The 26,333-nt window shown below is 40.0% G+C and overlaps 1 protein-coding gene across 6 annotated transcripts in view; it reads left to right on the top strand.

Annotated features, from left to right (window-relative positions):
* The first annotated feature begins 8,199 nt into the window (after positions 1-8,199).
* Positions 8,200-26,333, top strand: part of npnta (nephronectin a) — an 85,620-nt gene continuing 67,486 nt past the window's right edge. Inside the window, exons 1-2 of one of the 6 annotated variants that reach the window (XM_036137043.1) lie at positions 8,200-8,727; positions 22,554-22,654. In XM_036137043.1, the coding sequence (XP_035992936.1) occupies positions 8,252-8,727; positions 22,554-22,654 (577 nt within the window). In that variant the 5' untranslated portion in view covers positions 8,200-8,251. The remainder of the gene's footprint in view (positions 8,728-22,553; positions 22,655-26,333) is intronic. The other 5 variants (XM_012882211.3, XM_012882212.3, XM_012882213.3 and 2 more) reach the window with 5 other exon arrangements.

A 26,333-nucleotide genomic window follows, 5' to 3' on the forward strand; every position in this document is an offset into this window, starting at 1 on the left:
TACGCAGAGCGAGGAGGCGGTGTTACTAGAAGCCTTCATGAGAAAGAACGGGATCTAAATTGCTTGATTCAACTTGAAGGCAAATATCCAGAGGCTGACCAGGATGCTTTATTATTGTAAAATAGGTGGAGAGGATTAGTTGACTTCTACATATTTTTTTTTAACAATGATCCTCTTGAAGCCTTGAAAGGAGCGCATTCCACTGAGGTGTTTAAAGAACTAAATATTTTTCTGTTACTGGGTGATTAACTTTTCTTTAAAGTGTGCTGTTTTCTTAGCGGCGTCAGGAACATTATTTGCTTTTGTCTAAAGGAAAACGAAAACTAACACTTGATGCAAATTGCTTTCAAAGAAGGCAGCCGTTTAATCAGTGAGTAATCATCGTCGGATCGCCGCAATCAGATGTGTGGATACCAAATTTAGCTCTCAAAAGGTTTTGCTACAAAACTAATCCAGCAGCACCCAAGTGCTGCTGAATTAGTTCTAAGTTAACCTTTTTTTTTTTAATTTTTTTTATTAATACCCCCTATGTTGCAAAGAGTCTATTATTCCAAATGTGGGCCGCTGCTGTTTGTGACTGAGCAGAAATGAGCTTTCCAGTTTTTCCAAATTTTCAGTTGTTTTTTTCTTGGTTGCTAAAATAAACATGAAAAACACACAACCATCTGAAATACATGTAAAGAACTGTGCTGGTTTTTATTGTTTTTTTTTTCTTCCTAATATGTCAGCTCTGTAATACTTATTTTGCTGTGTTTTTTAGTAGATCGTGTTTGATTTGAATAGTTTTTCTAATAAATACGTTCACGTAAACATGGCATTATTGGGCATGTGTTCGGTTTTGAAAACATTTGAGAGTGTCTTTCAGGTTGTCTTGCTCGATATTTCCATGGGGGAGATGCACCAACAGTCGTCTGGTGACGAGTGTCGAGGATGTGCAGATTGAACGGGTGCTCTCTCTGAGTGCAGAAGAGTCTCATACCTACAGCTATTTGAAGTAGTAGTTTTCAGAAGAATTGCAGAATTGTAAGCTAAGAAAATGATTTTCTATCTGCAATATGTGGAGACATGTCTGCCTTTATCTCAGGCTGTGAGATAATTGTGAACGCAACATCATGCTACATACAGTTTAAAATGTCATTTCTGTCCCAATCTTTTCTTTGTTTGACAGCAGTTGCTCTCTTGGTACTGCCATGGAGCCTCTGCTACAAGTATCAACGATAAATGCTTATGTGCTCATGACCAAAGGGCGAGACAGAAACGTTCTCAAAAACATCTGTTTCAATTATGCGTAACGTCTTACACCGTGGTTCTTGAAGAGATACGGGGGGGCGGTTGGGCTCATGTTGGCATCAGCAGGTTTCCCATCCCATGCATGAAATGGTCACGTCCCTGAAAAAGCTCGTCGGTGACAAACTACTGCACCCTGAATGTGTAAAGGAGCTGTATATGAAATCCTTCCTCCCTGCAGCTGTCAGACTTTACAATCAGCACCGCTCCCAGAAGACCATGATATAGTGCAATAGTTTAAAGTCCCCCATGTCCAATTTACAGCTTATGTGGAATACTTGTTATATTCCCTTCAATACACATCCACTTAGCTTTTTATTGCATCTCTACGAGAACAGAGCCATACCTTTATACATCTGTTTGCATCCTTACATTTTTATATATATATATATATGAAATACTTTCTGTTGTGACGTGTTCACATAGCCTCGCAAGTGTGTATAATTGTGTGCTCTTTCCTGTTCTCATATTCCTTTGTCACAGACCTCTTGTGCGTTTGGACGTCCTTTCTACCCCTGCAGAGTCAGAATTTCCTACTTGGGGTTTAAAATGGCCAGTATTCAGCTATAGTTCTATTTTCTTTCATTTTTAAGGAGCCATTGTGACCAGATTTTTAACTGACACCTCCTTTAACAGCAAAATAAAAAATAAAATACTGCTATTACCGAATAATATCAATACCACCCCAAGAAGAATGGACGTCTTTTGCATTTTAGAGGGGCAGGCACATAGAGCTCGACTTAATGTTAAAGTGATCCTTAAGGAACACAAATGTAATACCGTGAGCACAGTGTAATTGTTTCAGGTTTAACCTTAATACTAAAGGAATTAGAGCCCTCTGGTCAGAGGGTAGGTGCGGTCTTCTCATTTCCAATGGATTACAAGATTCTCAGTTGGTTAAACATACATGATCTCCTGTAATGTCTTCTGTTGTTTCTGTGCAGCAGGGGAGTTTAACGTGACAAGCTCTCCACCTACTCACAGAGCCCAGGTTACATTAAATAACTTATTTTTGTTCTGATTTTATATAGGTTTAAAGAGGACTAGGGTTGCTTTCTGATTAAGCAACCGGAAAACTGTAAAGTTATTGTAATTTAAAGGTAAATTAGGGAATACAAACAAAACATTTTACCAAAAGAAATAAATCATCAAGCTTCACGTTCTCAATATTACTTTTTTGTGATAACCCATGAGCCCAGTTGTGAGATTAATGGCTGGCTCAGGTTTGTGACTAAACTCACAGAAAACAACAGAAACTGTCATTTTTAAGATGACAACTTTTGTGAAAGACTGTTTGTGAGATGTCTTAAATGATGTCAGTGTGAATGGATGGATAAAAAACAAGCTATTAAAATCTGCTAAAGGTAACCAAATCCAATGTGGTTCAGGTTCCCAATATTCCTAATCAGTGGTACCTTTAACTATGAAAGTCAACCAAACCAAAAATGAATAAAATAATAAAAAAAAAACATAATAGACTGTTTATACATTTCCTTTTGGTTTGGTAATATACTAAGTGATTGAATTTCCAAAGATTTCTCCTTATTTATTAATTTTACAAGTATTTTTTAACACTTTACCTATATATAGATTAAGTGTGTTTATATGGTTTCTTTAAGAACCTCCACATGTATCCTCAGGGCTGTGTTCTTGGTAATGAGGCCTGATTTGGCCGATCTTCCTTGGTTTTCAAAGAAATAAATCATGATATGACGCACTTTCACTCTGTAATTGATCATCTAATCACACTTCACCAACTTTTCTCCGGTCGCTTGCTTGTCAAACCTGAGTGCCAACGCGTAGGCCAAGATTTATCACCAGAACAAGTGACAGGCCTTAACAACATTTGCTAAGAGCAAAATCAAGGCACAAAGGCTTTGATCAACTAACAGTAGACTAATCCCATCAAAACCAGCATGGTGTTTAATTCCTTTGCCCACTGAGTTCTTTAGCAGGCAGTTTGTAACAAGCAGATTGCTGTCGAAGCTAAAATGAGATGATTGTTATGATTCTGTTCTCCAGACTATATAAAAAGCTGTGCTGCTGATGAGTCAGACAGGAGCTAGTCACAGTAATTGAACGCTATCCACCTCCTGCGCCGTTGGTGACGCGCAACTAATTTTCAACTAGCGTTTTGTAATCACTGGAAGACTTTTAAGCTTCTGCAAAGCAATTCAAACTTATTGGCTGCTGAAGAGCGGCGCCAGAACAAGGCTGAATGAGGCCAAGCAGAAATTCATTTGTGAAGGTTCAGCTCACCAGCCACTGCAGCTCTGCTGACATCCCTGTTGGATTGTCAGTGCTTGCTTTTTGTGCAGACTTAAAAAAAAAAACAAAAAAAACTCTTTCTTGGAAATATTTTTGCTGATAATTCTTGAGGCTGCAGTGAATCAATTGTACAAATGTATTTTGCAGTCACTTCAAGCAGTTTATCTGGCAAATGGGACATCAGAAAAAGTGCTCATTTTAAATATATTTATTTTAGCAAATTGTATTTCCACTGTATATCTATAATGCTTTCTTGAATCAGGATAACACAGGGGGGAAGGTGGTCATACGTAGATATTAATCTCTTACACTTTATATAAATGGTGAATTTAAATAATTTTTAGCTCTTAGATTAATTGCTCTTAGATGTGAATGTTTGTTTGTTCGTTTTTTTGTCTTGTGTGTCTATCCAAGGTGAACACTGCCTACTACCCAATGGAAGAGAGCTTATAGACACTGTATGTATGGGTGAATAAATAAAGTAGAATCAGCCAGACACATATGATCAAACCCTGCAATGTTTTTCCCTTGATTCCAACATGTTAAAGCCCCTCTTGAAGAACATTGTCACCAACTGTATGAAACGCAGCGCTGAAATCTAACAGGAAAATTATAGGCAGAAGTCCACTACTTTAAAGCCAGGAGTATATCATTAGTGACTTTCAGCAGTTCTGTTTCTGTCTTTTTGCTGAGCTCTGAAGCATTACTGAACTCTTCAGTGAGGTTATTACAGAGTAAGGGCTCACAGAAGGTAAGAAAGAAAAATATAGGTTTGTGATTGATTAAAGCATTTCAGTGGCAAGGAAACTTCTTAAGTAAAGGTTTAATTATGTGTGTCTCCATTTACTGAGGATAGGTTAATCATCGATGAAACGGGGTGATAACCAAAGTAAAGACCGCCTTACATTATTTGGTTCAGAACATACAAGTTAAAGATTTAAATGAATTTGTTTCTGAATTAACATCCTTCACCGGAATCAGAAGCTAAAGTTAGTCCTGATTATTTCTTTTTTTACTTACTGGTAACATTGGTCCCACATTGGGAAAATGCTCTGCATTTTGATACAATCAATTTCTTTAGAAAAAATTAAATGAAGTCATCCATACTGAGAGCTGAGTGAACTGAATGCTGAAATGAGTTTTGGGTCCACATTAGTCTGGCAACTCTACAAAAAAAAAAAAAAAACCTACGGTTATTGTTATCCTCGTCTATTAATGATCAGTAACATGCTGTTGGGGAGAGTAATTTGTCCAGGACTAATTTTTCTCTTGACATTTTAATTGTGCTGATGGTCTGGCTCCTCGGTACTGCTCAGTCTTCGTTAAGCCTTTGTGTTTCTCCCAGGCCCCTTAGATCAGCTGACCAGCCTCTGTTGGTTGTACCTAAAACTAGACTTAACCTCAGAGGAGCTCAGGCCATTTCAGTCGTGGCTCCAAAATTATGAAACATGTTAGTATTAGACAGGGTTTCTCTCAGGCTGTTTTTAAGAATCAACCAAAACACTTAATTTCAGTGCCTTTTGACACAATGTCAGCCAGGTTGTTGTTGTTTCTCTCTTATTTTACTACAGTCTTTATAGTTCGCTTTATTCAGCTTGTACTATTTTTTTTTTTTTTTTGTTGTTGGTGAAAAAGCTATACCCGCTTATCCCGTCTTGCACGGATAAGTAGGTATCATTCATGGATGTTTGGTTTAATCTGTTTTAGTACTGTACCGAACTTTGGTTAAACATTTTTTTTTTTTAAATGTACTTTATAAATGGCCTTGGATTACTAGGGCACCGTTGCTTTATCGAATTCCCTAAAGGTCTGTTTTAAAGTGGGGAGCTCTGAATTAAGTCAATGAGCCAACCACCTCAATCTGATAAGAATCGTTTTCACAGGGCTAGATTGTCTTCCAGCACACATTGAGGTTGTCATTATTATCCAAACCATCAAATTGTATGAGTGCAGAAATCAGGGAGCTGCTCTCTGCTGTAGCAGTCTGTTGTGCTGAGGAAATTAAAGCTGCTGTCAGGCAGGTGTTACTCGAGCTCTATGTAATTGTTTGTGGAACATCAACTCTTGTAATGTCTTTAAAGTTTACATGTTGCGTTTTGATGCACTTCGTGTTTCAAACGTGTGTAGGAACTGGGGGAAAAAAAGGCTGTTCAACAGTGCAAGTACATGTTATGTTTCTTTGGCTGTGTCAACATTGTTTTTGTTTTTTTGTACATGTAAGCCTCCGCTGACCTTCTGGGAATGAAATGTTAATGCTCAATGAGTGATTCATGTTTAGATGAATTTTTAGCCAAAATAATGATCAAGTAGATGAAGTCTTCAGTTTCCCTTTAGGTTTTGAGCGTCTGGATTCCAGAGGTGAGTGAATCCTTATCAGAGCACACCAAGCATTTTTTGCATAGTTTTGCATGAGTTTAAGTAGCAATATTATTAAATCGTTGTTATGTCATTAGATTGGCAACTGTGTGAACACTGTAGCACCAAGTTAATTAAAATATATCAGAATAGGGCTGCAGGAGCAGCAAGAAGGTCCTGGGTGCCCCATGACTGCTGGAGACAGGCACCAGCTGCCCTGTGTGGATAAGCAGGTGTAGACAGTGGATGGGTTAAAACTGAAATATTTCTGGTTTAAAAGTTAGACTAAAATACATCTAACATAGATTTTTGTAGAAGTTTATTCTAAATTCAGAACTGTTTTAACAGACACTGGCCAGGCTTAAAATATAAGGAAAATTTTAATTTGCTCAAACTTTACTACAAACTATTGTCTTTACCAGTTGAACTGTACACGGCAATAATACTTAGTACTTTTACCACACATTGATATTAATATAATATAACTGTACATGGATAGAAATTGTGTGGGTCGTTTTCTAGGTCTAAGCTTAGACCATGAACAGTTTAGCAATTGTTTAGTTCTAAACATAAAAAAATATTTCTAAATCAGGGCTCTGCATACAACTAACAGTGATGTGTATAAATGAGATCTACACGTCGCCTCAATGTTGAAACCAGAGCCATTGCTATATACTTGCTTTTTGAGCGCTGCAGTGCTTGTGCCGCAAAGTTTTCTGACATGTCCAAAATATTTGTGATGGTTTGCCTCAGCATGATCAAATATATAAGCTAGAGTGTTCTATGCGTAGGAAGGTGATCCTCGGGCACTATTAGCCTTAGGCAGCAAACCTTTTTATGTCGCTGAACAGCAGGATACAGGCAGATACACAATAGTGTTCTCTGATAAAGATCACATTTGATGCTCTTAAGATTCTTGTTAGTATAGGGGAGCAAGACCTAACGCACAGTTAAGTGTAATGGCACTGTTATGGAGTTGCTGCTGTTGGACTAATGTGTAGTTCATTTTGAAGAATTGCCAAAATGTTCTACAAATACATCTCCCAGAGCTCTTCTTTGTGGGAAAGAGTGTTTTAGCTTCTCTAACTTTCTTTTTCCATACAGTTTTTTTAAATAGCTAGCTACATGTCAGATCATTGGAATTCAGCGCAGCATTATAAACTTCCCTACTGACTAAATGTTAGTAGCTACAAGTTTAAAAACCATAAGTATTATTGCGTGAATTGTAACAAAATTTGACAAGAATTTGCTTCTGTGGGTATGTTGTAACGCAGTACTACCAATTAGCCAGCTATTGTACTTTTTTTTTTATTATTATACTGAATGAAAAATCAAAGCAAGCAATAAAGAGTGAAGGAATTTAGCTGCTAAATGAGGAAGTAATGTTTATGTAGAAAAGCCCAAGAATATGACAAGAAATTGAATTGATAAATGAATGAATAGTTGAAAAAATTTTTCTAAAAAATGTACAGAAACAACCCAAACCAAGTGAGATTTACTATTCTGGTTTACATTTTGATTCATGGAGATGTGATTTAACCTATTTCATAGATGAAATACAAAGGATATAAATATGTCTAATTCACAGCCCTGCCGTGTTGACCACTCAAGATAAAATGCTCGACAGAGGGGAGTTTAATTTAGATCCTCAAACAGCTTCTACGGTTAATTAGTCCAGATTGTAAACACATTTGTTTTGAATTAAGTACACATTCATACATTTGAAGCAAATACGTTGAAGAGGCTAACATGAAAGTATTATTTACTTAATAACATTTCTTCCTCAAATATTTTTTCTAAGACAAAACGCCTTTTTTGTGCCTGGCATCGTGCGCATCTGCCAAACTTTTCTGTGGAAATTAATTTTCTCGTGTGGCCCCTTAGGTAATCATGGGGCCCTGAGAAGCCGCAAAGTTTGCTGCTGCCGGAGCACATTTCCTCGCGATGGAAACCGCAACAACAACAAAAAAACAAAAACAAAAAAAAAACGCAACACACCTCTCTGATGGTGTCATTTTTTGCAGAAATAATCCGGCTAGTTCTGTAAAGCCCTTCTGACGTGTGCTACCAACACTACATCGCAGTTTTTGTCACTTTTCCCCCCTGCATAGTGCGCGCGTGCATATAAACTGCGTCTGCTTTCCTCTCGTGAGCAGCACCATCTACCTGGGTGGCCGCGTGCACCTGCGTGCCTCTACAGGCCGCGCGATTAATTAAAGCGCTTCTGAAAAAAGAAAAAAAAAAGAAAACACGCGCAGAGCCCCACGTGTTGCCCTCCTTCCCCGTGACTCCACAGGTAGCGTGCCTGCGCGGATTTTTCTTCAAGGTGCTGGATTAACACATGAAGGCATTTAGGGGTCAGCCTGCAGGGCTTGATGTGGGTTTGGGGAGCCCGCTACCTGAACCTGTGAGAGGAGGAGAAGAAGAGAGAAAGAAGAGAGGGAGGGAGGCTGTGCGCTCCTCTCCCGGCAGAGTGCGTCCAGCTCCACGCACGCACACCACCGGGACTCACTCGGCTTCCAGGCATCGAGCTGGATGGTCTCCCCCGCTCCTTCTGCTGGATATCGCAAATGAACAGTTTTGCCAACGCAGGCAAACTCTTCCCACCCGAGCACGTCCAGCCTCCTGCACCCGATCCCCGCTGTTTTTAAATCGTTGGCGTGTTTCGGCGACCTTTTCCCACCCAGTGCCGCTTTTGGATTACGGAGGAGACGGAGCAGCCCGGGCACGCGAGACTCTGGGGATAATGGAACCGTGGTTAAAGTTGGTGCTGTTTTACAGTTGCTGTTTTGGAGCAAGTGCGGAGTTCGATGGAAGGTAGGAGCAATTCAAAATCCAGCGGTGGTTTGTTGAAATAAGTTGAATCGTTTTTAAATTGTTTGCACCTGGATGTAGTCAGTCAGCGGCTCTGTGGGGTTTGCAAACTAAACTATCAATTTAAGACTGAAGCATCCACGTTGCGCTCCTCGAACCGAAGCGCCGGTCGAATCCATCCAAACGCACAGACGCGGACGCACTGTTTACATTTGCAAAAGTCACGCCGAGCGGCGCTTGCGTTGCGCAGAGGCTGATTTGATGCGAGAGGACACTCAGCCCGGCGCTCCATCATGTTCAAACACGATTTCCACGAAGTGTGTGTGAGGAGACGCCAGGCACCAGAAGAATGCACCCTTTTTTTTTTTAGAGATTCCGATCTGCCCGAAGGTGCATCTGAATTAAAGCTGTTTGCTTTCTTAATCTTTAAGATTATGCACAACAACACTGAGATGGGGGGGGGCACGTCTCTGCTGCATTCTTTTACTGAAACTGCTTTAATTGCTGTGCTGCTATCCAAAGTTCACTTTTGTGTCTTTAACAACTCAAAAGCGGTTAGTGTCAAATCAGAACAATGCACTGGTTCTCACTGAAGCCATATTGAGATGGCTTTATGGAGCTCAGACAAAGAGACCGATTGTAATCCACCCAAACAGAGAGAAAGTTACACAAACAAAACCCTCCTGCCAAGTTCCCTCCATCTCCCACAGATAGTGTCACCAAGTGTTCCCTTTTTGCCTCATGTACAGTGCTCAAGTTTTCATCGCCCTTGAACTACAAACTTTAATGTATTTTTATGGGATTCTTGTTAAAGTTGCAAATTTTTTGGGGGGTAAATCTCTACTTAGAATTTGTGTCTGTTCTTTGTCAAATTGCTCAGTTTTAGGCAACTTAAAAGGAGAGCTTGTGGAAACAATAATTTTCAAGCCTTGCCACTAATCTTCAATAGGATTTTTGTATGGACTTTGACAAGCCAACCTTAAGACATGGATATACTCGGATCTAAACCTTTCAGTGGCTGCTCTGGCTGCATGTTCATAGCCCTTGTCTGGCTGGAAGTGAACAGCCCCCGTCTCAAACCTCCTATTCTCCTCCTATTCATCAATCTTCCCATCATATGTGAACACCATCCCTGAAAAGATTAGTAACAGCATTGACATATTTTGGTAACTAGATATGATTAGAAACCATTAGTGAAAAACTGAAACAAAAGTGTTTTTATTATGTATTTGTGTGAAGGAAAACTATTACATTGACACAAAAAGCAAGTTTTCCATTTTGTGGTCAAAAACAGATGAGCTGAAATTTGAATGTAACTTAATGTTCTTTTCTCTTTATAACAAACAAATAGAAATAAAAAAAATAGCCTTTTTATCCTATTCTGGCAACCTCTCTACTTCATGCTATGTCATTGTCCATTTACATTAATGCTATTTACATTTTTTTTATCAAGTTATTTAGCACTTATCCTTGTCCCAAGGCATCAAGTTTGAACAAAGTTCTTGATTATCTCTTGCTCTCAGACACAATATAAGGTGGAGTTGTGCGTCTGTGAAGGAACATGAACAAAAATAGACCAATTTTATTTATTTCTCTTAACACAGCATTTTATGGTTTGTTTTCACTTTTGATTTGCATATAAAAAGAAAACCAAATCATATTGGAATATCAGCTCATCCATTACTGACCAAAAAAAAACACACCTACCATCACACACATGCACACAAGCACACATTTTTCAAATTGATGTTTTTCGGTTGTAAAACAACAAAAAAAGTCACAGAAATGCATTTATTTATTGCTACTTCATTATTGCTTTCTGATGGGGGAAAAAAATCCAAATTACCAAAACAAGCATGGAGTGCATTCCAATAACATGATGCTGCCACCACCAGTGTGGTGTGCAGGCTTAGATTTCCTCTGGCATTGTGTTTCCCATGCATGCCAAAAATTCCCCTTCATCCACAGGTTTCCCTAAAATGGCTTGTGATAAAATGTAAAGCAATGTGGGGTATGGAATATTTTGCGAGGCAAAGTATCTCCGTCAGGCCGACTGATCTCCACAGCAGAGCCCCTCCATGTATTTCCCGTTTTGCGAGATAACTGAAATGGTATTTGACGATTACAGTCAATTCTCATTTGAATGGCTTGGAGGAGCCCTGACAGACGTCGTCATTCCACCTGTTTCACCTAATTCCTTTGACTCGAGGAGGGGTGCATGTCAGTTATTTTTCAAATCTCAGCCTCTCCAACCCAGTTTCTGCACCCAATTAAACATATTTCTGAATAAGCAATTAGGAGATCAAAGGTTTCAGCCAGCTGGAAAACGGGTGTTTCTGTGCGAGGCAGAACGAAGGAGAAGACAAGGAAATAGGTTTACATTCGCCAGGGCGTACCTGCGCTTCACAGATGTTTTTTTCCAAGGCTATTTTTCTTCCTAATCATCATGGCTAATATCTGTCTGACAGGGCTCATCAGGAGAGTATGGCTCTGACTTCATTTCATGCGCTGCCTTTGTGAAATCGTCATTTATTCCAACCTTTGCAGCAGCATATTGTACATTATTAACATTCCTGCTGATGGAGTGGCTTGTCACCGTGCTCATAATTTGCCGATTTTTATGGGTATAAACATGCTCCGGCTCGAGTCCCTTACTTCAATATTAATTCGTTGAGGAAAATATCCCCCGAGAGTGAGTGCAAGCAGGGAAAACATTTATCACCTCGTCCTGCTCACTTATTGCCTTTTTAGAGAGCATTCCTAACAGGCTTATCCGTCCAGCCCTGAAGGGTCCTCTGCGGCCATCGTCGATGAGATACTTCTCTTCTCCCATAGCAGCACATAATATGCCTAATATACTTGCTACGGTGTTTTCCACAGCGAGCGCCCCTGTTGCTTTTTCCCCGTTCTGCGGTCCTGGGTAGGGACCAAAACCCAGCCGGTTGCATGTCATAACAGAAAATACCTGAAAGGGAAAGGCAGCGTGTACAGTAGAGGATATTCTTAACCACTGATGTCATTAAGTTGTTAAATCTCGCACAGCCAAACGGTGCATACCAGACACCCTCTGTCATAATCCAAAGCTTGTGAAGGGTGCCAGGTTATGTAGGGATATCGGATCCACGTTTGGGCTTTCAGGCATGGAAGTAAGTAGAAAGTAGAAAGAAGTCATCTTCGAGCCTAAAAGACATTTTGCACTACCTCGGCTATCTCTGCTTTTTAGGTCTGCTTTGTAAATAACTGCTGTGTGTTAAAATGTATGACACAATAAAATATAATATAGAAAGTATATTAGTATGAGTTGCTTTATTTAAAACAAAAGAAGTGAAAACTGGGTTTATTAACAAAAGGCTGCACTGAAATTCACAATGCTGTGTTTCTGCGCTGGAGGGATGGCCTCCAGAAGAGCCGGAGGGGTCAGACATGTTTCTTAATGTTTATGTGTAATCCATTTTAAGGTTAAGGGAACAGTCGGTGCACTTAGCAGAAAACAGACTGGTACTTCTTGTCTGACTAGACATTTTCTGTTTTTTTTCTGAGGTTTTATGGAAGACACACCAATGTTTTATCTGCTTACGGTGTTGTGTGCAGTGGGGTCCATCATGACGACCTAAAGATTGTGCCGTATCCCATCCATCCATGCATTTTCTACGTCTACCTCATCCTAACAGGGCTGCGTGGGGGGAGGGTGGGGGAAGAGCAAGTTTGTTTCTCCAGCACTACTCCAAGGACAGCTCACAGGGTAACACAGAGACAGACAGCACGGACAATCATGCACACAGATATCTACACATGGGTAATTTAGAGTTGCAAATTAGTCTAACATGTATTTTTTAGTTTAGTTTTTTTTTAGTGATGAACCCTGAGTTTGCAAAATGAACCCACACATGCATCTAATCTTCCTACATAATCCCCAGTCAGGATTCAAACCCAAGTTCACCTTGGTGCCGGGTCACAGTGCGAACAATTCTTCCCCATGTAGCACTCCTATTTCTGCAATCTTCTCTGTGAACTCCAGAGCTGTCCCTACAAACCATTATTTTTTGTTTAGTTTGTTTTAGTCACAAGCTCAGACACCATTGTCCCAAAGGTGTGTTCCCACGGGCTTCGAACGAGACGCTTGGAGCGAGTGATTTACATGTTATCCCTGTGTAATGGCACTTTCAGGAGCGAATTAACGGTCCTCGATGCGCAGGACACGTCTTGAGTGATACGAACAGCACGCTTTGGGCAAAAAGTGAAGCAAAACTGTGAAATTTCACCCAATTCAAACATTTTAACTTTTAAGTAAAATCTGAACTTTTCAGTCAATTTACATCACATTTAAGGTGCTCCTTGTATATTTATTCAAGCACAAAAATGTTTTTTTTGTGTTTTTACATATTTAGACATTTCAATTGGGCTGTATTTCTATTGAGCAATGATGGATTTACTGACCAAAGATGCCTGTAGTTCACGTCCTGGACGGTGATCCATCCCCCAACGTGAGGCAGCAGCTCCTGATACTGGGCCGTAGAAAGACAGAAGTACAGCTAGAAGCAACCGTTATCCAGACGGAGCTACATGCGGTGGTACTTGCCGAACCTGGGTGCATCTCTGGAGGATCTGGTGGACCCATTACATACAGCATTGTGACTCCCTCGGTAAAATCCATCTCTGCCACTGTGAGTAAAACAGAAAGAGGAACCGGCAAGCGTATATACGCTCCTCCTATTTGATGACGCAGGGAAGCGAGCTGGGGAGAAAATAGCTGTGGATTGTTTGCAAGTGGTAGATATCTTGCCCAATCCAGGCATGATATTTACCTGGATTGGGATAGGTGCGAATGTACCTTAACAGATGGCTAAAAGGGCAACATCTTGGAGAAAATGTACAAGATTTGAAAGTAATTCTAACCTGGCAAGCCAGACTGATAATGTGTAGCACTCTACGTTCTGCACATGATCAATCTGGGACTGCTTCTATCGAATCTGTTTGCTGAAAGGAGGGACATTCAGCAGAATTTTACTAGCTGATTGGGCGAAACGACATCTAGTGGCCGCCTACCAAAGGTTGGTTTTAGCCAATCAGGGTATCAAACGAAAATGTAAGCAGCAGGCGCAATGAGAAGCAGCAAGAAGGTAAGCTTGTCAAGGCACTTCTTGCTGTTCTTGTTTCAAAGAAGAAATCGTGGATTCTGACAAAACAGATGTAATAGCAGCAGCTACGTGCCCGTCCTCTGGTGCCATGCTTATTTTGTGACGGATGTGGCCTCAGCAGCTACAGCTTTCATCACAGGGGTATGCCCCACCTTAAACCATAATACTGCAACGTGATTGGCCCAAACCATGTCTGGTTCAGTCACAAACGGTTGAAATGGAAGCGATACAGGATGGATTCTTGTGTGTTTGTTTGTGAACGCACAAATACCATGAGAATTCAGCTTGCAGGCGAGGTTAAAGTAATTCTGCTGGTGACAAAACACAAGCTTAAAGCACAACTTAGTAAAGAGACAAGGTTAGGGTGCAGTTCCCTGAACATCGCTCCCTGCTTGCACACTTGCACTGTCAAAATATTTGACAGAAAGGTGCAATCTTGGTAATTTGTGGTGAATGTTTCACTACTTGCTTTAATACCACAATGGCAAACATGAATTCAGCTGCAGTCTTTATAAATTCAACAAGATGACCTTATACTATCTAAGAGTTGTATTTATTATCTCATTAGTTTATGGACGTCAACTGGAGATGAGTTGGACACTGCCTCTAAATCAGGTAGACAATAAGAAGACCACTGAAATGACTGTGAGAAAGAAGCAGAGTGGAGAAAAACTGTGGGAAAAAAAGCGTTGACAAGAAGATGCGTAGCGTGATTGAACAATTTTAGCTCCATCACAAAGAGTTGCTTTATCCTCTTACTGTTTTTCTTCCTTGTTGTTTAGCCTTTTTCGCCTTGATCTGTCGAGTGGATTGGAGGTTGATATTTGAAATCTGATGAATAAGAAAGTGGAAAAAATATAGTTTTTGAGAAGCTGGTGCTCTTAAAGAGTTTCTTCCATTAAATTTCCAGCTGTTAGTCATGCTTCTTTTGACTCTGTACCCATGGCTTTAAAGCTGTTTTAAATTGCTGTTTTTTTTTCCTTGCTTTAAATGGAAAAGAGCTCCCTTTTCTTATACTGCTGATACCTTGGTAACCCAAGCAAAACAAGACTAGATAAATAGTGCATGGGTGGTAGTCCTAGTTTTTACGCACATGTGATCGGTAGCAAAGTACACGTGCCCAGGTAAATTTTCATGGATGTCGTTTAACCTGTTAAGCCCAGCTGCCCCCCAAGGCCTATTATATGCTATCAGCAATTAAAAAATGCCATAAAATGTTATTTTAGTTATTTATTTTTTACAAAAGCCCGTGTTCACACTACAGGTGCATGATTGTTGGTGTGAAGAAAAAAAGAAAAACCTGTAAAAAGCCCCATGCATGCCATGCCAGGACAATAGAGCCATGCAACATTGGATCATTTTGCAAAGCATAACAGATAATGAGCCATCCCCCCAAATTGGCAGCTTAATCCCATCATTGATTGATATTAGAGCATCTTTTTGCATGTACTGAAATTAATTATATTTCAGTGTTTAAACTGTCTTTCTTCACTGTAGTCCTGTACAAAGATATAAAAATCCTTATCCTAAGAACACAGAGGTCGCTTCATGGGAAGGTCAAAAATTCATTCTTCATTTTGGATGCATTGTCATTTTACAAATTTTGAGAAGGTTTGAGTTTGATAGATTACGAGGCTGATAGATTTATAAACCTAAAGCAGAGAAGCATACAATCATATATGGTAAAAAAAAAAAAAACTCATCTCTTCTCCCTGGCCTTTGACTGATTGAGTATGAGATATGAATAGTGCTGAGAAGGTTTCATTTTTGTTACAGTTTTATTCTTTCTGCAATCTTATGATTGTTGGTATAAAGCACTTTGGTCAACTGTCCTTTTTAAATGTGCTATATCAATAAAGTTGACACTGACATTAACGTATTTATCTCAGGATGTGATGAAGCAATCACAACAATACACAGATACATTTTTAATCAAATTTATTTGGATTTCCTTTTTCAATGCAGTGTTCAAAAACCCAGAATCCTAAACACGATTCAAAATCATCATATTTATCAGTCTAACTGTTTGTCTACTGGCTCATCAAACAATAACAAAAGCCTTATCTTCACCACAGTGCGAGGTAATCCTTTGCAACCCCTTTTTGGTTTGATACGAAGAGGCTGCATGGACCTGCAAGGACCTGACAGCTGAAGTGCACAAAGCTGACAGGAAATGTGAAAAGAGAGCATATTTATCAAGACTGGTTACCAAAGAAAGCCTGGGTTTGTTGTCCTGGGAAGATTGGACCTTAAACAGTTTGGATCTACTGAGATCGGCCTCCTGCAGCCCAACAGACAGCAGAGCTGCTGGTAGCCGATTAAAACTGCTCTACCATTAACACCACAGCCAGTCATTCTCTCATAGCAGCATACCCCACCTCTTGCTCAATACCTACTGCGGATGGTCATCAACATCTCCCCAACACCCCAACCTCCTTGCACATTTTGCATAGATTTGTGGATATAGATTGATAATAGAAGTAATGTTTTTGTCCTTTTTCATTCATTGATCAAAAGGCCAACCATTATAGTTCCCATTAATCTATTTGACCATTAAAATATTTCCTTCATAGTTTTAGTCAACAAAATCAACAATGTCAGAAACATCAAAAAATATTGTCTAAACTGATAAATCTAAATTTACTGTTACTCAAACTTCTGAACATTTCTACTACCTAGTTTAACTATTTTTTTAAGAAGAGAAGATAAAAATGGAGGTCATCATAGGACAATGTGGACCCGCCAGTTTACGTACCAGAAGCGCCACGATAGAATTTAAAATCACAACTTAATTCATGCATTGGTTCACTTTTCTGCTTCAATTTTTTTTGTTGTTCAACACAACCATGTCTTGACACAAAACATGGACTGGTTCACTGGACAAACGACTGCTTTTGTCTGTATACGAACAGGATTTTGATATCTGAAGTTTCGCATTCTGTATGACTTTCAGAACAGAGTTTCTGATGCAAAGAGAATTTAACTTTGACACTGAGCCCACATGATGGTGTAAGGAGAAAAAAAATAAACAAATTCAGGAACATTAAACAAAATTAGATTTATGCAATTTTGTGTACAATGCAAACAGTCATTTAAACTAGGTCTCAAACGGTTGATCAGTCATGTGGTCATTGGTGAGCAAAAGGTTCTTGATCCTAGGATTCAAAGGTTTGATTTGTGTTTGAACTCCACTCAGAAGCATGCTCTTCAAGGGACTGGTCAACCAAACAGAGGCTAACTTGGGTAATGTGATAGCTATGCTGCATTTTGTTATAAAATTGATTCTCCTATTTTTAAAACGCCTTCTTTAGGCTGAGACTTTAGTCCTAATACTGTCTCATAATGTTGTCTCGTAAAATGTGTCAGACTTGATTTTTTTTTTTTTTTTCCAGCATTCTCATTTTCATTACATGCTTCTTAGTACATTTGTTCTTAAACTTTTGACTTCCATGTGACTTAATGCTGGTCTCTAATCGGTTACTTAAAGAGTCTCCTCTGGGTGTGCTCATTGCTACTCGGCCCTTTTGAGTTATTTCAATCAGATTATTTCATGATACCTGTCAAAGTCCCAACCCTGCCAGTTTAGATCCACAGCCGTGAACATCACACAGCTGGACGTTACGTTACAAACGTTACGCTAATTTTATTTTTATTTGTTTTTGCTTTTTCAAAGAACTGCCACTGAAATTTTCTGGACAGCAGTGGGGTTCAGAGACATTGAACATTTCTGAAAAATGCAAACCTGGCCACGTTGCTGGAGACTTCAAGTTCTTACTGAAACTTTTTCATGACATCATGCCACGTGTGGACCTCCTCTAAGCCGAGCTCTAGAAGGAGAACATAGACTGTCCACATCAAAAGGTGGTGCTGATTGTGTGGCGACCTCGCTTCTGTCACTCTGCTCCAGGGAGCTGTGGCTGCAATGTAGCTCATCAGCGTGTAAATTTTTGTATAAATGGGTGAATGACTGATTATGGTGCGAAGCGCTTTGGGGACCTTGGACTTGATAAAGCGCTATACAAGTGCTGGCCATTTACCATTTACCATGACCACAGCGGGACCTCTGAGGTGCTTCTCAACCTTGCAGTGAGTGAAGAATTTTCTCAGAAACATCATCACCCAGGAGAGGCTGAATGCACTGGCCATGCTTCACATGGAATAAAAGATCTGTTTGGGGAATGAGAGCTTTCAATCAGAAAGTCGTTGAAAATGTGCTTGCATGAACAGGAGGACACCAAAATGGATGTTCAAGTGGAGCTTATTGTGTCGTAATCCCTGACCTTTACTGCAACCCCAACATTTTGTAACACCAGCCGAGACTGCTTCGGACAAAACGTTCCGAGCGTATCGGCTCATAAAATCAGATGCTTGTCAAATTTTGAGACCCTGGGGCAATTAGGGTATTTTGACAAAGTCGAAAGTCCCACAGGGGCATTTTGAGTGGAGTGTTATTGTCAGTTGAAGTTCAAATTCGAAGTGTTTGTGTGTGCAAGATATGCTAAAACATCTGTTTGTGGGTTTACTAAGACAAAGGATACAGTTTTTGTTGGTTAAACAGTTTTTTTGCACAGTTATCATGTAAAAAAAAAATTGGCATACAACAAAGGGAGGATCAAACTGTAAGAAATGTCAAAAGTACTTTGGTGTAAAAATTCAGCGAGTTGAAAACCTCATCTTTTAAGAACTTGTGTCAAAACAAACATGATTTTTTTTGCAACCTGGATTTTAAGCTTTGATGTTGCATTTAGCTCTCGGTGCATTCGTTTGAATTCATGTTGGTGAAACATCGCAGGGGATTTGTTTTGTCAGTATTTTAGTATGAGCCTCATAGCAAGCCCTGGATTAAACTCGAATACCTCTTCTTCTTTTTTTTTTTTTCATCAGAAGTACCGATGAAACATTAAAATACACTGTCGTGCTACCCAGGCAGGTTTTCATTCAACAAATATCCACCACTGCACACAACATTCGCTTCATAAGGCATCGTATTTCTCACCTTCGTATAAATCTTTTGCCCCATAATTGTCGTACGGCCGCGCGGTGCTCGGTGTTAATGTGATGGTCTTGGCTGTGTGTGCGCAGAGTTGGCAGAGCATGCAGCGGAGACGGTTAATTAAAAACGGTGTGACACATTAACAACTCCTGCAAGCCTTCTGCTAAGCTCGGCAGGTTGAAGCAACGCCTCACACGCTGAGACGCTATGCAACCGCGGCAGGTAGTGTTCACGGATGTGCCCGAGAACAATCCAGTCAGCTCGCTCGTTTCATGCTTCAGGGTGTGCCATGGACGGATGAGACATTGATTAGATCATCATCACACTGAATACAGACCATATAGTTTTATGGTCTTGATTACGAAGCTAATCTCTCTGTGAGAGATGCACTGACAACTCTTTGCTGTCGAGGGGGGGGACAAAAAAAAGAAAAAAAGATTGGGCCGCTTTGTATTTCTCGGCAATACAACGGAAGGACAATGGCATCCACATTATCAGGCTCTCAGGAAAGAAGCTTGTCTTTTTGACTGTACTTGAGAGGAGGTGTCATGCGTCATGCGTGAAGGGTAATAATTATCTGCTTGAGTTCCCTCAAGGCTTTAGTCCAATTCTGGATCATTATTCATGCCTTCAGGGTAATAAATGCAGGTATTATACCGGCGTCAAATTGATATGCCAGTTTTTCGTTCGGTGGAATATCACAGAGGACAAGCTGGTCTTCTTTAATGTGCGGTGTCCACCCACAGTTGCCACTACTGACTTTGATTAGTTCCCAGCTTTTCATCAGTAAAAGGTCAAACAAGGAGCCCATTTGACATACCAGTGGCGTTTCATTTGGTACGACTTTGATCCAGTAAACTGCGTGAAGCCATTGGCTTAAAGTTCACTTTGTGTTGATTTTTCAGAAGAGCCCGGGGTGAGTCAGAGTAACCGTGGGAACATGAAACGCGATGCCATATTCACGCACAATTAAGTAGGATTGTTTTGGAAAACCCATCAGAGTGAAACGTTTGATTCACTAATCCCGTACTCCTCAGATGTCAGCGGCTCATCTTGTGCCTACGTAGGAGTTGGGACCATGCTCTGTTATTGATCTTGATCGTTTCCTCACAGCTTTATGTTTTAGTGTCTTCTTGATTCTACATTGACCTCTTCGGCTATTCCTTTATAGCCGAATAAAAATCAGAACATCTACAACTAATGGTTATTTTCATCACTGTTTTAGTTTTTTTAATTTTTTTGATAGGAAAATTGGAGAAATTACAGGAAGATATCAGAACCCAACATCAAGTTTAAGTTTGTGTTTTTTTTTTTTTTTTTTTTGCATAACATTTCAATTGATTTTAGTAGTTTACAGTGCTGCATTTTGAATCAATTGAAGACTTTAATAGTGTTGAATGTGTGCAATGTAAACTATTGTATTATCTAGATTTTTTGAGTTTAAAATTACACCAACTATAACATCTAAAGGCTATTTGGTTTGGCCAATAAACCCAACATGGACGTTTTTGTTTTTTGGTTAAAACCCAGACAAACACTGGGGAACCAGATGCAACAAGACAATATTGATACAAAAAGAAAAACCTTTTTTAGTTTTTCCTCTGATCTTTTACAACACAATAAAAGTGAAAAGAGCACAACAATTACACTACGGAAGAGCAAAGGCAAAAATCAAGATCAGATCTAGGAACTGCGTCAGCAATAAGGGAAGCTCTCTGTAGAGTGTCTTAAGATGAGATAATTACTCAAAGTAGATAGGAGATTAGCAGGTTATCCAGGAAGAGGTACATCCAGACAGGAATATGTCTTCACACTTGATATGTGAGCTTGTTCTAATTGGCGTTAAGCTTATTTACGCCTATAAATGAATACATGAGCTCCTTCAAAGATGTTAGCACACCCAAACCAAATAACGTTTTTCTACAGTGTGAGCCCTTTCCTTTTGTTCTCTTGATAATACGCCTAGATTATGCTGGGATAACGGGGTATAATCAACATTGAGGGTTAATATAGCCCAATTTTTATTTTGTTAGTGGTCCTTTTGTTTTCTTAGTTTCTTTTCTCTCCCTTTCTGTATCTTCACTTGCTGACTATTTAGTAATTCTTTTCATGTGTTTGCCTTTCCTTTTGTTTCCCTTGTTTCTGTTTTTTTTCCCTGCACTATTCTCCTCAGTCTGTTTGACTGGGTGCCTTCCTGCTTGCCAGGCAGCGGGCAAACATTTTCCCTGTAGCTGCCACTCTCACTTAACATCCATCTGTTTTTTTTCCACTACTGGGGTGATTGGCAGCGGGAGCAAGCATTAGCATTTCCTCATCTTGGCATGGAGACACTAACAGGCATGGATAGCAGCAGAGGATGTGCCTTGAATACTGAACAAATCTCCCCCCCCCCTTTTTTTTTATTTTGTTACGGGATTGAATCAAATATTATTTATTTTTTTTCCATTTCCTTTACGTTCTGCGACACACAAAAATTCTCCAGTCTTCAATAAAGGTTGATAAGCATGTTCTAGTTTGGGGAAAAATGCCTTCTTCTTTTTTTTGCATGATACTAGTAAAATCTTAGAACAGCTCTCAAAGTAAGAGGCTTGGATTTTCTTCAATGTCCTTAAAAGGACTCATTCCTTTCCTCCTTGTTGGTGCAGATAAAAAGGTAATCCACTTGTAGTATCTGCCAAGAAGCTATTTTCCTTCTCTGGGCTAGACAGAGTAGGGTAAGGAAAATCCAGCCAATCGTAATTTCTCTTAGAGAAATAGGAAATCACCTATTTCTGTATAAAACTAACTCCGGCACATCCTCTCCGTGGCATTAAAGATATACTCAGCTGTCATGAAAAGGGCAGTGGAGGAAAATATTGCATTTTCAAGGACAGCCAGAATAGCTCATAATCTAGATCTCTACAGTGATGTGAGTCTTGGTGGTGCAGCTAAATTCCAATCGAGTCTGGCAGGCTTTCAGAACACATCTCCAGTCTGCCGTCACACAGGCCTGCATGATTCGATGTGCTGAAACATTTCCTTACGGAAAGCAAAGGTGATCTGCCACATACGAGCTGCGGAAATATGGCCTGATATTCTTCATTATATCTGTTTCGATAAATGGTTTATATTATCTGCTTTTAAAATTTTGTAGATTAGGTAAGTGGCAAGATTTTTTTTAAACGTGTTCATTTCCCTGATGATTGTATTTAAAAGTGGTTGTTCTTACATAGCATTTAAATTGAAATGATCTGAAAATAATGGACTTGGATCTAACTGCGGTTCTTCTATTGTCTTGCCCTGAGGTGAAATTGCAAGTTCTTGACACTGCTTTGCTCTCGCTATTTGCTTTATTTCTGCACTGTAATGCACTTGGTGGGCTTTCAAAAAGATTTTTTTTACTTTTTATTACATACTATGCACATACTTAAAATATAGTGAGGGGAAGTGATACCATGATTTCCTTTTTAGTTTCAGTTTTACAACCCAGAATGATAAACACTTGAGTACATGATCATTAAAAAGATTCATATTCAGAGCTTGGGTGAAAACACAATATATTTCAACTCTATTCAATTGCAAACTATCCTCTGCCATTTTTTTTCTACTGTCGCATGGAAACGGCATAGGTCTTATAGAAACCATGACATCTTTGTGAATAGTGAATAATGGCTCCTTTTCATAGCGTGCTGAGGACTGATTGTGTCATCCACTCACAGGTGGCCTCGGCAGATGGCATCATCCAATGGCCTGTGTCGATACGGGGCCAGGGTGGACTGCTGCTGGGGATGGACGCGCCGCTCCTGGGGTCACTGCCAGCGTGAGTGCCAACATTTCTGCCGCTGCTGCTGGGGGCTAATGGGACTAATGAGGTTGCAATGTTTCAAGCTGGGGGCAAAGATGCTATTAAACTAAGGACACACACATGCATATATATGGTCACAACACACAGTCTTCCCTGTCTGGTACAGTCTGTCTGAAGAGATTTATGGTAATGGCTGGTTTAAATCGTAGGGTCTATTGGCTTTTATGTTTTTGCTGGATATAGCCGCATCGAGGGAGTCAACATCACTCCAGGTGGACACATTTAAAGATAGACGGGATATATCAGAACCAAACAAAAATCCTTATCTAGCACTGTGAGAAGGAAAACAGCACCGGTGGTTTGTACTCAGTCCATGGTTTGGTAAGATGTGCATATTCATCAGAAAACTGAGCGAATGCTTAAAAGATCCAGAGGATGTGTTTTGTTGTTCCTCATATGCCATGCCACAGGTTTGTGTTGTGTTTTAGCCTCGTACCTTTACGATGTACACACAGCGCAAATCCCCTCTGCTGTCCCGTACAGTTACCCAAGAAGGTGTGAATACATTAGTGGGTTACACATTTGCATGATTGATTCGCAAACGTCTATTCCTTTGCATGGCTAGATGCCTGGAGCTCTTGCTGCTTGGCTGTGGACATTTATCAAAGAATGTGGGCACTGACATACATAAACATGCCTTTTCCACTGTGGGAATTTACCAACCTATAATTCATTTTGAATAGATAAGGCTTTTTTTTTTAGATAAGGACTAGAATTTCAGCACCTGGAAAAAGCAATGAGTACACTCATTTAATGGCAGCAAAAGCTGAGTCAGAAGACTCCTGAGTGAAGCCATTGACTGAGCTTTTGCTGACTTAGTCATGCTATGTTTTGGCTTAACGGTGGTAGAAGAGTCCAAATTGAGTTATAGTTTAAGTTTTGCAACCAAACCGAAGGCCTGTGCGGCCTCCAAGATCCAGTCTCAGTGGAGTTCATGATGACTGATTGCACAAGCTGCTCAATTAAAGCGAAATAACACAAAGCATAGAGCTGTGACGTTGCTCTTATGGAAGCAACTCTAGTTTACAAACTAGAATCAACAATTTGTATTGTCACTATGGGTTACTACAGTGAGATTTTAGATGAGACACAAATTGGGATTTAGCAAGGCAACAGATGCGGTGACCCGTCTACACACAGCTTCGTTCATCTGAATTTTTTTGTGCGCCGCAAGTTTCAGGATTTTTGCCGACCGCCAACATCTATTATCAGAGCTGTGCACTCTTTCATACATGAGGCCCCTGGTTTGTAAAACACAGGAGGAGACATGGAGCAGAGTGCCAACACACGCTGGTTGTTAAGTTCCTGCCATGGAAAAGGCCTGCATGATTCATATATTTGCATGCTGATCGCGACTGCATGATATATTTATGCACTTTTTTTCATTTCATCCTCATATCTGTATTTATGTTGTGCCGGATGCTTTTTGTTAAACGCGTGTTTTGATTTTTTATTTTTTTTTATAATTCTTTTGGTAAAGATGTCAGAGTGCTCGTTCGGTTTAAGCAGCTGCTGATACTGTTGGGTGCTGCAGCCTGATTTTCATGTGAAAGTGTGAAAGAGTCTTTTTTTTTTTTTTACTCGATCTCTGAGGGAGTTGTTGCATTATCATATTGTTCTTGAGAACACAAATAGCATTGTTTAATTTCGTGGCCCCAGAGTTGTGTTATTATTTCCACCAGATCCACCTGTGAGCCATTTCTCATTGATTTTCTCAGATCTATCCGAGTGAAATATGTTAATATTATTCTTACTCCAACAACTTAAGCCAACTTATAATGCTAATTGTTTTTTATTATACGGACCTCATTTTGTAGCTTGAGGGGAAGTGTTTTTTTTTTCTTACATGACCTGGTTTCTCATTAAAAGGTCCTGACTGCTAAGCAACAAAATGATGCGCTACAATATAATGGCAAAAGCAGCTCCTTTTGGGCCAGGCTGCACAGTAATTCTGGCTCGAGGCAGTCATCCCAGTGCCCAGTGCCTCCCAGTGATACGCACCGGGCTCTTTGCCTTCACAGCTTCTCATGTTGAGAAAATTCACGGTAGAATAGATGCATTATTTACCTTGGCTGAGAAGGCAAGAAGAAGATGTGTTCGTTGGAACCGCTTAGATCAGGGGAAAGAGAAATGAGTCGTGTTTTTATATTTAACACTCAGATGACAATTGTTCAAGTTTCTGTTTTTGTTTTTAAAATCTAAAGAAATGTCCCCTCTAATCCACCAGAGGTGACGTTTCTTGGATAATCAGAAGTCCTGCTACGTGCAGCCGAACAGCAGTGTGTGTGTGCATGTTTTCGTGGTTCTTCTGGAGTCCCACATATTCGGTGTTGAGCAGAAAATAGCTGATTTTGCGCTTAACCACAGATCTTCTGCTTTCACCACTTTACCCCCCTCTTTGAGTCAAATCACTGGATGAGTGCTTGCCTTAATGCTTCCAAATGCTCCTCGCCAGTCGCAGCTCAAATTCATTCACTCACAATCAGCATTCCATCAAGTCAGCAAGGTTCTGATTTAAGCCTTAGACGGGTAAGCTGGAAGGTATTGGAAAGAAAGCGAGCGTAATCAGCAAACTCTGTGTGTGTGTGTGTGTGTGTTTGCCTGCGTGTGTGTGAGAGGCTGCGGTCGTCACAGATTTCAGGTCTTGGTAGGCTTTCGTGGAGATGAAAGAGATTAGATTGGAGCAATGGGATTGTGACTTTCAGCCAGAAAGCTCAGGAATCAGTTTTCTGCAACTTTTCTCAAATAATGAAAAACTTAATGGATCAACAATGATCTTTTTTTTCCCTCCCCTTAGCTCGATAAACTAAAAGAGTAGTGGGCAGAGAGAACTTGGAGTAATAAAAGAAAAAACCTTTAGTGTAAGGGAAATAGTTTAGAGGTTGGAAGTTGAGAAGTGGTTGCTGCTACAGGGTCTGGAAATGGAGACAAACAGAAAGGCAGGCAGATGGAGCGAGAGAGACAGAGCGCATGGGGCTTTGAGATTTAGCAAAGACCGAAGCTTCATTCACTGTGACAGACTATCAGTAAGGATAAGCCACAGTTGAAGCTCTCTCCTAACCAAGTGTCATCGCATTTTACCGTCACATCAACTATTTGACTATTTGCATATTTTAGTCAATTTCTATTGAAACCTAAACCTCTTTCACTCAGAGATGGAACTGCATTATTGTAAAGATGTCTTTGTTGAATCTTTGTTGTTCATCTGTGATGGTTTCCATCGCCTCAACAGATGAAGTGTGGGCTTTTAAAACAGCATGGTGTCATTATGACACCCCCTGGGCTACAGACCAAGTTGTATACTTTAAAGAAGCATCAGAGATTTAAAAAAAATAAAGTAATGAAATATCCTTTTAACGAGTTGGTCTGAGAAAATACCAAAGGAAGGTCAAGTCCTGCTTCTGGTTTTAAGCTAATGTCATCAGTAATGTTGTAGATGTTCTGAAAACCTATAATCGTAGCTCAAACATATTGAGCAAATCATTTCAGAGACTGAAAAAGAAATCGGAATTGTGTACATACTTAAGCACAATTATGCATCGCCCAGGGCCAATAGCTCCAGTTTCACCAGTTAGTCTCTCTGTGGGGCGCAGTGGGATTTAGCAAAGCCAAGTTAAAATGGAAAGACAAAACG

Source organism: Fundulus heteroclitus, chromosome 5, assembly GCF_011125445.2.
Source record: "Fundulus heteroclitus isolate FHET01 chromosome 5, MU-UCD_Fhet_4.1, whole genome shotgun sequence".
NCBI classification, from domain to species: Eukaryota; Metazoa; Chordata; class Actinopteri; order Cyprinodontiformes; family Fundulidae; genus Fundulus; species Fundulus heteroclitus.